General features: G+C 40.3%; 1 protein-coding gene across 4 annotated transcripts; it reads right to left on the bottom strand.

Annotated features, from left to right (window-relative positions):
* Positions 1 to 450: 450 nt before the first annotated feature.
* Positions 451 to 9,730, bottom strand: mybl2a (v-myb avian myeloblastosis viral oncogene homolog-like 2a). Of its 4 annotated transcripts, XM_034209026.1 has the most exons (13): positions 9,430 to 9,730; positions 9,150 to 9,209; positions 7,904 to 8,006; positions 7,562 to 7,633; positions 7,261 to 7,353; positions 6,929 to 7,149; positions 6,632 to 6,752; positions 5,253 to 5,306; positions 4,779 to 5,005; positions 3,786 to 4,488; positions 2,820 to 3,062; positions 2,247 to 2,447; positions 451 to 2,079 (listed from the first exon to the last, which is right to left on the bottom strand). In XM_034209026.1, the coding sequence occupies exons 1-13, from the start codon at positions 9,438 to 9,440 to the stop codon at positions 1,477 to 1,479; spliced, it is 2,712 nt and encodes a 903-aa protein (XP_034064917.1). In that variant the 5' UTR covers positions 9,441 to 9,730; the 3' UTR covers positions 451 to 1,476. The 4 variants fall into 4 exon arrangements, with proteins under 4 accessions (XP_034064917.1, XP_034064919.1, XP_034064918.1 ...); XM_034209028.1 differs by lacking the exon at positions 9,150 to 9,209 and having other exon boundaries at positions 9,430 to 9,711; XM_034209027.1 differs by lacking the exons at positions 9,150 to 9,209; positions 9,430 to 9,730 and adding an exon at positions 8,827 to 8,989.
* Positions 9,731 to 14,234: the final 4,504 nt, after the last annotated feature.

The following is a 14,234-nucleotide window of genomic DNA, read 5'->3' as shown; positions in this document are numbered from 1 at the left end:
AAAATAAAATTATTGAATGACCAGACATTGGTTTATTTTATTGATATAATTGATCAAAGGTTGCTAATCAAATAGAACATATCCACTTTATACCTTACCTCTAAATGGCATGATAATGCATGACCTTCTTACCATAAATACCCTAGATTGTATATATAAAACGTATAAATTATCCATTAAAATATTTGATAAATGTTTAAATTACAGCAGAAAAGAAAATGTAATTGTAATGGACATTTCCAAAAGCCTTCTTGGTATTAAAATAATAATTTCTTTGACTTTTGGTTGATAGATTTCATTCTACCTGAAGTCGGGGGTGCTGGGGATAAATCACTCAAAATTAAATGATCAACCTTTTAGAGTGACAGTTCCCAGGTCATTACAAAATTAAGTTATATTGTTACTGAAATGCAGAAAGTGGCAGTAGAAATGGACGTGAGGGACAGGAAACTGAAGAGAACATAGCTTTATTATTTCATAAAAATGATGTCCAAGTGGAGATATGCAAAATCACAGGATTTAAGTTCACACTGGTGTTATTATTGGTACAATATGGACAATCATCGCTGCAATAAATCACTTAGCTGTCATTCAATGTGAACTTTAGTTTGTTTAAAAGCCTACCTGTTAAATAATATCCCTGCCAGTTACAGAATTATCTTTCTCATTGATCCCCATCACAAGTTACAATTCAGTTAAGATCAGAAACAGTTCATCAACAAGCCTCTTGAGAAAACATTTAATTAAGGGCACCTTTCAAGCATCGCTGACCAAAAACAGAAAAATATAAACAATTTGAGAAAGACTAAGAAAATAAACATGGCTTCCTACAAAAAATGTGTTCAATGTACTGCCAGGTGACCAAATACACAGTATATCTGCACTTGCTGTACAGCATAACAAACAAATAAATAACAAGGAAGGGACAAAAATGTAGAATATGCACTGTACATTTTGCCTTAGGGTACTGAGAAGCCATGCATGCTGATTTACCTGCCTAGAGCAATTATTATCCAATTGCTGCATACACAGAAACACACGCTGATGTTAGAGTTGTGATTTGAAGCAATGTTATTGAGTGTAGCATCTTTTTTTTAACAATTTCAGGAAGACATTTTTTACAGGGTAAATTATGCTCAAGTCAATACTGTTGGAATGCAGTCGAGCTGCTTTATGTGAAGAGCAAAGAAGTTGCATTTCACTCTCTATCCACTAGCAGAGGAATAGTTTGTGCTGTATTACAGTATCTTGCTATTTTAACCAAAGAGATCCTCAAGCTTTGTCAATATACTTTTAGTATATTATATATTGCTGCTGTTGACTACTGCTGCGATGTTCAAATGATGCTTAACTCAGTTTTTAATCCAGTGTTTTGAAGAAATTAATTTGAGGGGGATACCTTCATTTTTTTAAAGCATAGTATGTAGGATCAGTGTTGGAGGACAGAATAACCAGACCCAATTGTCACATAACCAATCAGTGTTTAGCGACCCCACTGGGCTTTTTACCAGTCTTGGTCTTTAAAGAGTTTTTGTATAGAAGCAGTCTCTCTGTGGTGTGAGATGGCAGGCGGCTCCTCTTGGCTCTTACGATGCACGCTGCCATGGGACACAGCCGATCGAAGCCCCCCGAGGTGGCCGGCACTGCCAGCAGGTTCTTGGTGATTCTCTGAAGCAGAGGAAACCGAGTGGCAGATTTCCAGAACAACACGCTGGAGTTGCTTTCCCACAGCGGTTCTGATAGGTACACATCGAGCTCTGATGTCTTCATTCTCTTTGCAGCCGGCTGGAGGAAGTTGAAGATGGACTTACGCTTGAGGTTGTTCCCGCTGAGTCCGTCGGAGTTGTTATCGTCGGAGCTGCCACTAGATACCTCCATCGTCACGCTGTCTTGGCTCTTCTCTTCGCCAATCTGCTGGTTGACCTCTTTGCTTGTCTGGTCTTTATCTGCCTCAACAGGGGGAGATGCTGAGGCCCCCATGCTTTCCACTGCGGCTTCCACAATGATGCGCGCTAGATGCTTTGGTGGTGGCGATAGGAAACCCGTGTTGTCCACCTCCTGTTTGGCATCAGGAAACGGCTGAGAAAAAAACATTCAAGCGAGGATGAGAGTTCAGATTCTGGGTGCAGATCCTCAGAGGAGTAACAGAGAGCTCAATATAAACACTTACATTCAAATGTACAAGATGCCATTTGATCATGCAACACATAAGAGCACAACATAGAAGCACTGTTTTAATTCAATACCTGCAGTTTGATCCTCGGGTCGAGCACAGCAGCTATTATCATGTCCTTCTGTTGAATCATGGACTGGAAGTGTGTGTGGAGGCCAGTGCGCAGGGCCTTGTTGAAGTGGGTGTAGTTGGTGACGAGGCTCTCCAGAGCCTTATCAAGGCCGATGAGGGAAGGTATGATGAAAGAAAAAGTCACTCCATTTCCTTGCAGTACCTGGTTAAGAAGAAGCAAAAAGGAAATTATCTAACACTACTGTATTTCCATACATGTACATAATATTTCTAAAAGGTATCTTATACTTAAATCTGGGCTGAATGTACTATGAATGATTGTAGATATTAAAAAGATAGTAAGTTTCAATGCGTATTCCTTAATATTTCTTCTTAAGCCGTCTGCATCATTATTTGCCACCATTTCAGAAATAAATTACAAGAAAGTGAAGGAAACTGGAAATGCAAGTATAAATAGGAAAGGATTTGTGACCAAATGGCTGAAGTAATGTTCAGGTTTTAAAAAAACATATACAAGTGCAATTTATTATGAAATATGATCCAACACATCCATGAAATCTACTTTCTCTTTTACCTGCAAGGCCTCCTCAAAAGGCTCAAGAAGACCCAGGATGTCGATCACTTGCTCCCTCTTGGCCATGACCAGAGGCGGGACACTGGCTGTGTCGTTGGCCTCTATGCGAGCCTGAGCTAAGAGAGTCATGATGGCGCTCCAGGTGGACTCCTGCACCATGCGCCGTAAAGACAGCATCATGGAGTTCCAGCGACAGCTACTGGAGGAAGGGCACAGGGACACGTTGCACTCCTTCATCAAAACCTAAACAAATAAAAAGATTCAAAACAAGTTAAAAAAAATTATAATCAGGAAACTATACTCTCTCGGTTGCTGCAAACAAAAAAATGTCAGATCTCAGATAGAATTTATAATATGTATAACAGTAATGTTTGTATAAGCTGTCTCACCTCAAATAGCACATTTAGCTGATATTAGCATTTTTGCCAGACATTGTCTTATCAGTGAATAAGATGACATTTGCCAATGTTTATCCGTTTGTCACATCAACTTTGCACCGGCTAAATGTTGTTTATTTATTTGCCTTTGATTTGGACAGCAGCTGCCACACCCAGCTAGCGTAAATGGTATTGGCATAAACATCACTATTTGCCCAGAATTTTCCAATGCGTGCCTGCTTTAAATACTCAATATATCTGATGTCAGTAAACTAAAATAACTACTGTACACCAGCAAGAAAAAAAGAAAATGAATCCTTCATATCATGTACAAGCTTTTTCATAAAAAAAATCTGATTAAACCTAAACGATGTAGGACAATACATTTGAAAGGTTTAATACACAGAATAGACCTAATGAACACATCATTTCAACAAGACACACTGCTGGTACTACCTCATCTTTGGATGTAAATTCTCTGAAACCCGAACAACTGATTTGGTTACAGAAATATGTACCGTTGTAAAAAGAATATAATAATAATAATAATACAGGGTAATTTACACTTGCAAGACTTAATTTCTCCTACCTCGCTCCAGTAGGCGCTGCTCCTAAAAAAAGCCACCACGTTGTGGACCTGGGAGATTACATTTTCCACAACCCTGGAGTTCTGCAGTGCCTCTTTAATCACAAGCTGCAATGTTTGGGCCACACAGGTGGCCCTGTTCCCAATCTGTAGCTCTGAAAAAGGGGATTCTGTTCCAGGCATCTGGTTCGACAGAAATGACACCATCTCGTCTCCATCTGGTTCTCCCCTGCTGGATGAGCACATGATCTTATAGTCGCAGAACAAACTGTTCCCAGCCAGGGTTTCTTTGGCCTGGTTGGCGAGGACGTAGCCGATGCTGCGAGGAAATATGCCGTAGCTCAGCAGAACACCTTCAAGCTCCCTGGCCACAGCCGTGCTGAGGTTTTTGTGGCTGAGGTGGCGGAAGGCCACAATGGGACGGCGGATCTGCCAGGACTCACTGACAAAGTGGAGCTGCACCACGACTATGGGATCCTCCACTGGATGGGCATCATCCCCTGCCCATAGGTCAAAGGTCACATGAATGGCGCTCTCACCATCTTTGGATTTGGCAAGGCAAGCTTTAAGGTCACGAATGAGCTGAGGCTTGATGGTTCTCTCCACATCATCATAGAGTTGTAGGCCCATGACACGCTGGGACAGCTTGTTGCATTCAGGCCGGACGGTACTCATGAAGGACCTGAAGCCTGCACCTTCAATAAAACTGTGGGGAATAAAGTGAAGGAACATTGGTATAGTGCATTTTAAATAATGGATGCAAATGCATTAACATGACTATTGGTTGGATGTGTATATTTAAGTACATTTGCTATGCCCAACCGATTAGAAAATGTGTATTCTGATGCGGTAATTCAAAGTCAGGGGACACATATAACATGAACTACAGAAGGTAGACCCACGAAAGGATTTATCTGACTTGGGAAAGTAAACTTAGTTTAACAAACTAACAAATCCAGCAAGGACACTGTATCAGCCACTAGCGCTACAATTCACCTGAGTGGCAGCATGTCCTCCGCGATCATCCTCAGTGCTGCAGTCACAAACTGTTTCTGGTCCACTGGCGCAGGTGCCGGAGCAGCACTTGAGCTCGAGCTGGGACTGGAACTTGAACTGCAGGGCAAGGAGGGACTCATGGATGCTACAGTCTGTGGTAGCGGAGCGGGCGTCTTCGGTCTGACTTTCTTCTGACACTCCTGCTTCTTTTCTTTCTCTGGCCTTATCTGCAGAAAGAAAAAAAACAAGCTTGGCATCTGGAAGCATCACTGAAAAAAATATACATTTTATTTGATAACATGCATCCCAGACCACCGATAAAATGTTATCTGGTTATTAATGTCATGGCTCTGTTTGGGAGCTGCTTTATTGTAATGTAACTGAAGTAGCTCTACAACATTTTAATGTCTTTCAGTCGGTAAAAGTTAAATAGCAAAAAATATTTAAAAAATGTAATCATCATAAATAGCTTACCACTTTTGGAGTTACTGGTTCAGTGTCTAATACAACGTCACATTTGAAGTCCAACTGTAAAACAATATACGAGTTGAGCACAATAGTGTCTTTGTAGCAAAATATTATAAAATAACCACAAAACACATTTTCCTTCCATAATCTGAACAGCCCCAGTGCATGACATTAGGATTTTGGGAGATGGCCCTGTGGGCCATCTAAACTAATTTACAGATGGCCCTGAGCCCAATAGAGATTGCCCTGAAAAATGCGCGCGGACGAAATGATGCACGAAGGGTTTGGGGGGCCTCCCCCTAGAACATTTAGATTTAGATTTAGATGTGTGCAGGTCTTAGATGCTGTCTGGTGCATTCTCTAGACTGAATTATAAGATGAACCACCACAATATTATATTGTACAATTTCAATTTTATTCTTCATTTCACTTGTTTGTTCTTGTTTGTGTTTGCTCGCTTGCATGCCCTGCATAGCTATAAGAAATACTTAAGTTGTTGGTCAAGACACTTTCCATCTGGGAAGGCAAATGGCTTCCCAGATGGAAAAAAGTAGAAAACATTACATTCAGTTGTAACTGCCAAAACAAACGTTATTTACACTGTTATGGCCCCTGTTAAAAATGTTTGTAATGTTATCTACTGTTAGTCTGGGAGACCTCGAGTGTACACTGGCCAGCTTATTAGAAATTAAGAATTGGCAAGAGGTCGAAACCACCCTGAAATAACTGCTTTATACAATTATTAATTACAAACTAATTTAAACATTGTAATACACTGACTTTAAATGATTTGATCGTTAGGTATTCAGCATCAGAATCCGTAACAAATTGAAATTCCCGCGAAAATGTGGTAGCATTCGGTTCATTGTCCGGGTAGTATTCATTGTATAGAAATCGTATTGACCTGGCCAGCCCGAACATCGCGAAGTTGGTCGAACGAATGCCTCCTCAACCGGAAGCTGACCGAGCAGACCCGAGCAGCAGTCGAGAGGAGCCGAGCGCATCCGCAAAGCACACAAAATGGCGACGTCCATGAAGAAAGACGAGTTGACCGACTTTTGGCAACTTTTTCATCGTTTTCCAACCGATTTGACCGCTGTCAGGCACTGACACGTCTCCACAATTGCCCGATCGGGCAACCAGCAGGTGAGGCTTCATTGCCCGAGCTAAATACTAGATTGCCTCGGGCCATCGGGCAGTCGTTAATGTCGAACCCTGAGCCCACATAATGTTAGAGTATATAAGTAATCATTAAATATTATAGAAATATATATTCAAATGTTCCCCCTAAGAAATTATTGAGAAAAAAAAACATGAAAATGGCTGTGAAAGTTGAAAAACGATAAGCCTTTTATAGTATGTGCTAAACTTAATAAGTACTGTACCTCTCCTTCAACAAAGTGCTGAATATCAAGGGAAATGCTGTCAGCTAGGTCTTTGTACAAGCCCAACTCTACTTTCCGCTTGATGGTGGAGTTCCAGTGATTTTTCACAGAATTGTCTGTCCTGCAAGAGGAACAAACAAATATAAATTAAAATGTCTTAGTGAAAAACAAAACAGGCTGAAACTTTCTTACATGCACTTCTTTAGTTTAAGAATAACAACTGAATCATGCATTTAAAATGTCGGTCATTTCTCTTTTTATAAACTTCAGCAAATCCATAACAGCTACTCAACCCACCTTCCAGGAAGCAGCCTGGCAATCTCAGCCCACCGGTTTCCCAAGATGGTGTGGGCTTTGTGGATGATGAGGTCTTCTTCATCGGTCCATAAGCTCTTTTTGATAAGTGGGTCGAGGTGGTTGTGCCAGCGCTCACGGCACCGTTTCCCCAAACGTCCCTTCAGGTGCCCGGCAATCAAAGACCACTGTTTGTTGCCGTACTTGCCCACCAGCTCTACTATCTGTCAAGAGAAAGTCAATATGTTAACACAGGAATAAAAGGTGAGATGCGACATTGTTTACAACAAACTGGTCTTAAGTCTGTTTCAGATGTTCTGTGTAGTTTTTTTTACCATTTCATCTTCCTCTTTGGTCCAGAAGCCCTTGACTAAATCAGGATCTAGGTGCTTTTTCCAGCGGTGCACACAATCAGATTCTGTCCGCCCCTGCCAAAGAAAAAGCCAATTTGTTTTAGGGAAAAACAGTTGAATTATTTAAGAGGAAAATCAAAAAAGTAAATCAACAGAGATTGGTTAGTATTTTTCTTTTTTAAATGTTCACAACCTGATAGACAGACACAATGCTGCAAGACACCTGGCTGATCATTAATAATTTTCTCTCACAGGAATGATTGCGTTTCTGCTAAATACTTACTGGTAAAAAAATTGCAATGGTTTTCCAATCTTTTGTTCCAAAATTGTTGATCAGGATTTTGAGATTTTCCTCCTGCACACAAGAGAAAATCTGTTCAGATACAGTACCATTTTAAAGTCATTTTAAAAACTGATAACTTTTGCCAGTAGCTACGGAACAAACTCATCCATAGAAACATATGTGACAACATTTCTTAAGCATGAGTTTGCACAACTGCTTCAGTTCAAGCCATTGAAGCTATGATAGCAAAATAAAGGAAATAATAGTATGTTGCTCCAGATAATGTAATCAGATGAATGTCTGATATATAGACATCAGGATCAAAGCCCTCTTTGTACTCACTTCTTCCTGAGTCCATTTGACTTTACACTTCGAACCATCCTTCTGGTCAGCTGTGTCCGAGTCAGTGTCAATGCACTTATTACTATCCCCTTCTTCGTCCATGCTGCAACCACAGAAAAACAGAAATGTAAACATGTATAACTGGGTTTCAATATATGACGTTTATTAATAGTGACAATAGCATAGCAATCACTATATCTACTGTCTCTCAAGTGATCATTGATATCAACATATGATATGACATAGTTGATATGGACTTTATATTGGTGCAATTAAGTTTGAATGTAAATTTTAGAAATTAAAATTCATATCATGTTGCATTGGTGTACCATAATATGTTTCAGTAGCAGATGCAAAAACAGATATGTCATTGCAATAAAGCATCAAAGTCTATGGTAAAAACAACGCAGAGTACTGGCCGATGCAAATCACCACTTTATTAAGTCAATATCAAACATATTATTACCTTATGCAACACAAATCTTGAAGTGATCAATCTGCCACTGTTTATCAAAGGTTGTGTAGTTTGCAGAGATGTTGAATTGGACTGCATTATAGAGGCGTTTCTGCAGCTTTGTGACTCACATTTAAAACATAAGAAACGCATAATGTCCCGTTTTACTCTTCTATTCTTTACCATTGAAAAAAGAAAACAGAGTTGATACTGCTGCTTTGAAAACAGGCATTTGCAATTATATTTTTTATATACAAAATACAAATAACAAACTGCGTTTTTTTGCCTAGCTTGTAAATGTTCCCTCTGTTGAAAGCTTGTGTTTTTCTTTTTTCCCGTCCTACAACATTTTCAACATGCAAGCATGTTGTGCTGCACAGAATCGTGATAGCTTAACTGTCCATAGACAAGTTGACATAGCTTAGCAGCTAACAGAATCTGTTCAACCAAACAGTTACTCTCGACTTACATACACATCGTTGTCATTTATATCTCAACAGTGCACTTAGCGACTCTCAAAACAAAATTATTTGGACAAATAAGCCAAAAATTGTATTTTAACCCATTAACTTATAACAAAACTTGACTCTAACTTCAAGCTAGCTAACTTGGCTACATAGTATCATGAGCACGCTTTAGGAAACGTTGACTGTTACTTAAGTAGGGCGCCTCTAGCGGGGCATCGTGTACGCAAATGCACACTTTTTAGTGGCGAACAAATAAGGAGTTTGAGATTATAACAATGGAGAAAGTTAGCTGACATTACAGTAGGGATAACAAATGCATGCCTACCTAAATTCCAGACTGTGCAACTGCTTCTGGAAAACAGCCGGGTCCAGCTTTTCCAGCTCACTACCACGACACAACAGAACATAGGACATGAAAGAGAGGAAACACTCGTCTCACTCACACTCTCATATAATGCAGCAATGTAGCCACTTGATGTACAGCTGTATCGATGGTTACATTATAATTAATACAGCTGTGAGACATGTCTACCAGGCGAACTGCATAAACACACTTCATATTATTTATTTTTATTTAATGCAACGTTAACGTCTCCCACACTTACCCGCGCGACATCCCTCCTCTGTCTCTGCTGGCAGACTGGAGCTCTCAACTGCTGCTGATATAGTTTAACAGAAACTAAAACAAACCGTAGTTTGGGGGATAAAAGTAACCTCAAACAACACACGCTTGATTAAATATGTGTTAGTTATTCAAATACAGACACAGATAAAGAACTTATGGTCTTGTATCTGTAGAAATTTACCCGGGAGTCCGGGCTGTGGAGCAGGCGATGTGTTCAAGAACAACACTGCTATACAATCTCCCCGGAAACCATGTGAGGGACGGTTTGGTTCCAACCGGCACAAACGGCTAACGGCTGCTGTTGCTGTGCAGGCTCTGCTGCTCGACATGCTGTTTCCTCTCCAACATTAACGTTTATAAATCACTTTAAAAGCATACCAGTGTCAATACAGCATTCAGAAAAGGTCATACTTACTCGTTTATAAGGACAACACAAGATGAAACATGATAGTGTTCCACCACAATAGCAACATTAGCCTCTTTACAAAATCTGGTTAATTATGCTAGGCTAGGCTACACGTCACGTTGCTTTAAGTAAATCAGGCGTAATTCGATTTATTTTCAGCTTCTTTTTTTGCTGAAATGACACTGCTATGTTATCATAGTTTATAATGTTAAAGACAGACGTACATTGTTCAACCTTGACTTGTTCAGTTTGTCTGTTTCACATCACCATCCATTGCAGTCTTAACAGTGTTGCCAAGCAACTGTTGGTTACTCAAAGCAAATGTAACTAATGCTTACTATTACACAATGCCGCCTCACACAATAATGGAGGAAACTAAGAAGTTATTTAACAACACAAACAACAACAACAATTGGAAGTTCAGCTTAAAGTTTGAAGGCTAAATTCGTCAGGCAGAGAAACATGAATACAAAAAACACATGCAGCAACAACAAGCAATGTTTGTCCAACACATGATGTTCATTAAATTATCTTTGATTTAATATGTTTAAATAGGCCTACATGATTTATAAGGTAAATGAAAACTATTGTCTTGTAATTCCTCTAGTTTAACAGAGATAGACCTACTGCTTCTCTTCTACGCTAGACTAGTTAGCTTTTAGTCAGTTTGGTTTTTACTCATTTGTAATCTGATAATACTCCCCTTCCTCTTGTATGCAGTAAAATAAATAAAATTGCTAATATGTTAGAGGACTCAAAAAAAAGGCTAATTTCAAGTTAAAAGTTATAGAATGATCACCCCGGTGTGACAGTACTCTTCAAAGGGTTCACGAAATATGACTACTACTCTTATTGTTTAAATGTTGGGTTACTTGATGTTACTTCATGTTAAGGCTAATAAAAATGACACGGCTAAGACTGTAATGCTAACTAACGTGCTTGCTACTAGCTAGGTAGCTAACTTGATTCAGCCAGCCACTCCTGGTCCTTTCATCAGACGGGAAGCGAAAGAACGAGCAAGACCCATTGCTGGTATGATAACAACCTAGTACTAAGCACACAGGCATCTTGTTAAAGTTATTGTATTTTAGCTATCTCTTATATTTAGCGGAGGAAAACAATTGTGACATCAGTTATGACATCACTTACGCGACTCTGGGATTTGTAGTCTTTCTATAGAAGTTTTTCCTTGTACGATGTGAGGGTCTAAGGACAGAGGGTGTCGCATTGTCATACTGATATTCTGTACAAACTGTGAAGTCCACTGAGAAAAATGTAACATTTGTGATATTGGGCTATATAAATAAACATTGATTGATTGATTGATTGATTGATGTGACACACACTTCCACTTACATAAAAAAAACAGAGGTCGACTCCACATTCATTTGAATGATTCCTTTCCATCTGTGTCTATCACCCTGATCATGTGTTTCTCATTTTGACCACTAAGTGGTACAGTTGTACAGTAACCTATTGTGAGCTGTTCATATGTTGTTCTCACTGGTGGACAGGTGTGTCTCCGGGAGTTAATAATTGACCCATTGGATCACTCTGGATACTTTAAATTAATAAGTCTCTGCTGGTTATGGTGGACACTTATTTTTCAGTTGTTATGCAGAGATAAAAACACAAGAGAAGCAATAAAACAGATAAGAGAGCAAAGAAAACAAGACCAAAACAGCCATAACAAAAGGGACGTTAATATACCAACACATTCCTCTTTAAAGATTTCTTGAAATTCTCTTTTATATAAAATATTATCCAAAAATCTTCAATTTTGCTCATGCATTTTATTTATTTCCCCTCTCGTGCTTGGTCTTTTGTATAATTTTGTTTTACTTTTAACTGCCTCTATTTTGGTCCTGACCTTGCTTTGATCATGTCATTGGTATGATATATTTTCCAATCTTTTGTTAATTTATTTATAAAGAAGGATACTATGTCCCTATGACATGTTATAAATTAGATGTGTGGTTTTTATTGTGACTTTGAAGTGTTTGCGCTGTCATTAATGTTTTCCCTGCTGATGAATCAGAGTTGGTAAACATTAATCAGATGATGGCATAAATAGCATGATATTTGCAGAGCTGAAGTGTGAAAAGTGTGTGGAATGTAACAAGTTGCGAGCTAAGAGGACTTTGAGCAATTGTGCAGTTACCCTTTAATCCTAGAGTTACCTCCTTCAAGTTGCACAATATTCTCTGTTCAAATCTGGTTGAATCTGACCTGTTCGAAAGTATCGAAACAGTTTATCAGAAGTAAAAACTCTCTTTAAATATTCGGTACCATGAAGTATCAACAAGTCCTCCAACTCATACGACCAAATGGGTCGATTGTTCAAGCCCTTATTACGACCAAATATGTCGTTTGTTCAAGCGCTTAATACGACCTATAATTACGTTTTAAAGTTGTTGGCCTCTAGTGCTCCCGTTGAATGCAAACGTTACAGAGGGTTGTTTATTCACAAATAACCCTCTCTGTAAAATCCTAAATTGTAGGATAGTTTGGCCATTAAAACGCTTTTTGATTAGATTTCTAGCGAGAAGTATATATTGTACTTTTAGAATCCACGTCCGGTCGATATGTAGGATCTATAGTTTGATAGATATTACGAAGATGATTTGAGGTTTCGTCATATGCGGCAAGCTTCCATGTAAAGTTACGGGTTGAAAACAGTATTTCCGGTCTCGACGTTTTCATAATAAAACCAATGATCAAATTATTTAACAGTGATATCTGCAGTACTCATCCACTAAAAAAACATCAGTTTATCCTAGTTAATTATACGACATTAATTGGTTTAAATTGTGTACAATGCTTTTGTGTTTTTCCCATAGGTTTTTCTCTTTCGATTCTGAGAGACACATTTCTTTTTTCAGAGGTTTTGATAGGCTAAAATCACGCCGCAATGCACGTGGGGATATGGTGTTGTTAGGGCTGTACAAGGGCGTGGAATCAAATGCACGATGCAGAGACAAACAAAGTATCAAAATAAAGTGTTTTAATGTAGACAGGTCATAACACACTGAATACATAAAGCAACAAAACAAAAACTACTAATACACTAATCTAACTCTGGACGATAACTCTATGGACAATGACAAAAGGATCTTACGCTGGAAGGCTTGGAACACACAAGACAATCTGGCAACGAGACAGGGGAAGACGAGAACTATATATACTAGACAGACAACACCAGGTGAAGACAATTAGACAATCACAACCGTGGGAAAACAGACAAGGCAGGAAACGTACTTTAGACACATGAGGGTAGACAAGACTATCAAAATAAAACAGGAACCTATCTAAACACATAACATGAAACCAAAACTAGGGAACAATCTTAGCAGAGCTGTCTACGCACAACAGTACCCTCCCCTCTAGGGACGATACCTGACGGCCCTGGGACCTCCGGATGACACCTGTAGTAGTCCTCGATTAAGTTTTTGCCCACGATAAAACTGGACGGGACCCAGGACCGTTCTTCAGGACCGTAGCCCTCCCAATCAACTAGAAATTGACGACCTCTGCCTCGATTTCTCACTGACAGGAGACGTTTGACAGAGTATACCGGACCGCCATCAACAACACGGGGGGGGGGGGGGGGGGGGGGGGGGGGGGGGGGGGGGGGTTTGGAGGGTGGAACCAGGGGACTGTCCAGAACCGGCTTGATTCGGCTGACGTGGAACGTTGGATGAACCCGTAGTGACCTGGGCAGACGGAGACGGACAGATACAGGATTGATTATTTTAGTGACAGGAAATGGACCCACAAACCTTGGAGCGAGCTTCTTTGACAAGACCCTGAGTGGCAGATCCTTTGTGGACCACCACACCCGCTGCCCCGGTCTGTATGTAGGTGCCGCCCGCCGCCGTTGATCCGCCACCGTCTTCATCCGAGCCGAATTCCTCAGGAGGACCCGACGAACTGCAGCCCAGACATGGTGGCATCTTCTGACTAAGGCGTCAGCAGATGGCACCACCACCTCCTTCTCAGTTTCTGAGAATAGAGGAGGCTGATAGCCAAAGACACAGTGAAAGGGAGACAGACCGGTAGCAGAGGTGGGCAAAGAGTTGCGTGCATACTCCACCCATGTCAGATGCTCGCTCCAGTTTGCAGGGTTCTGAGAAACCAGGCAGCGCAGGCACGTCTCCAGCTCCTGATTCAGCCGTTCCGTCTGTCCGTTGGACTGGGGATGATAACCTGAGGTGAGGCTGACGGACGCTCCCAGGAGGGTGCAAAACTCCTTCCAGAACCTGGAGGAAAACTGAGAACCTCGATCCGACACAATGTCTCTGGGAATACCATGAATACGGACAACATGAGTCAATAACGCCTGAGCAGTCTCTTTAGCTGACGGCAACTTTGGCATGGCA

Source organism: Gymnodraco acuticeps, unplaced genomic scaffold (assembly GCF_902827175.1).
Source record: "Gymnodraco acuticeps unplaced genomic scaffold, fGymAcu1.1, whole genome shotgun sequence".
NCBI classification, from domain to species: Eukaryota; Metazoa; Chordata; class Actinopteri; order Perciformes; family Bathydraconidae; genus Gymnodraco; species Gymnodraco acuticeps.
The sequence above is the reverse complement of the archived record's forward strand: the minus strand, read 5'-3'. Positions and strand labels throughout refer to the sequence as shown.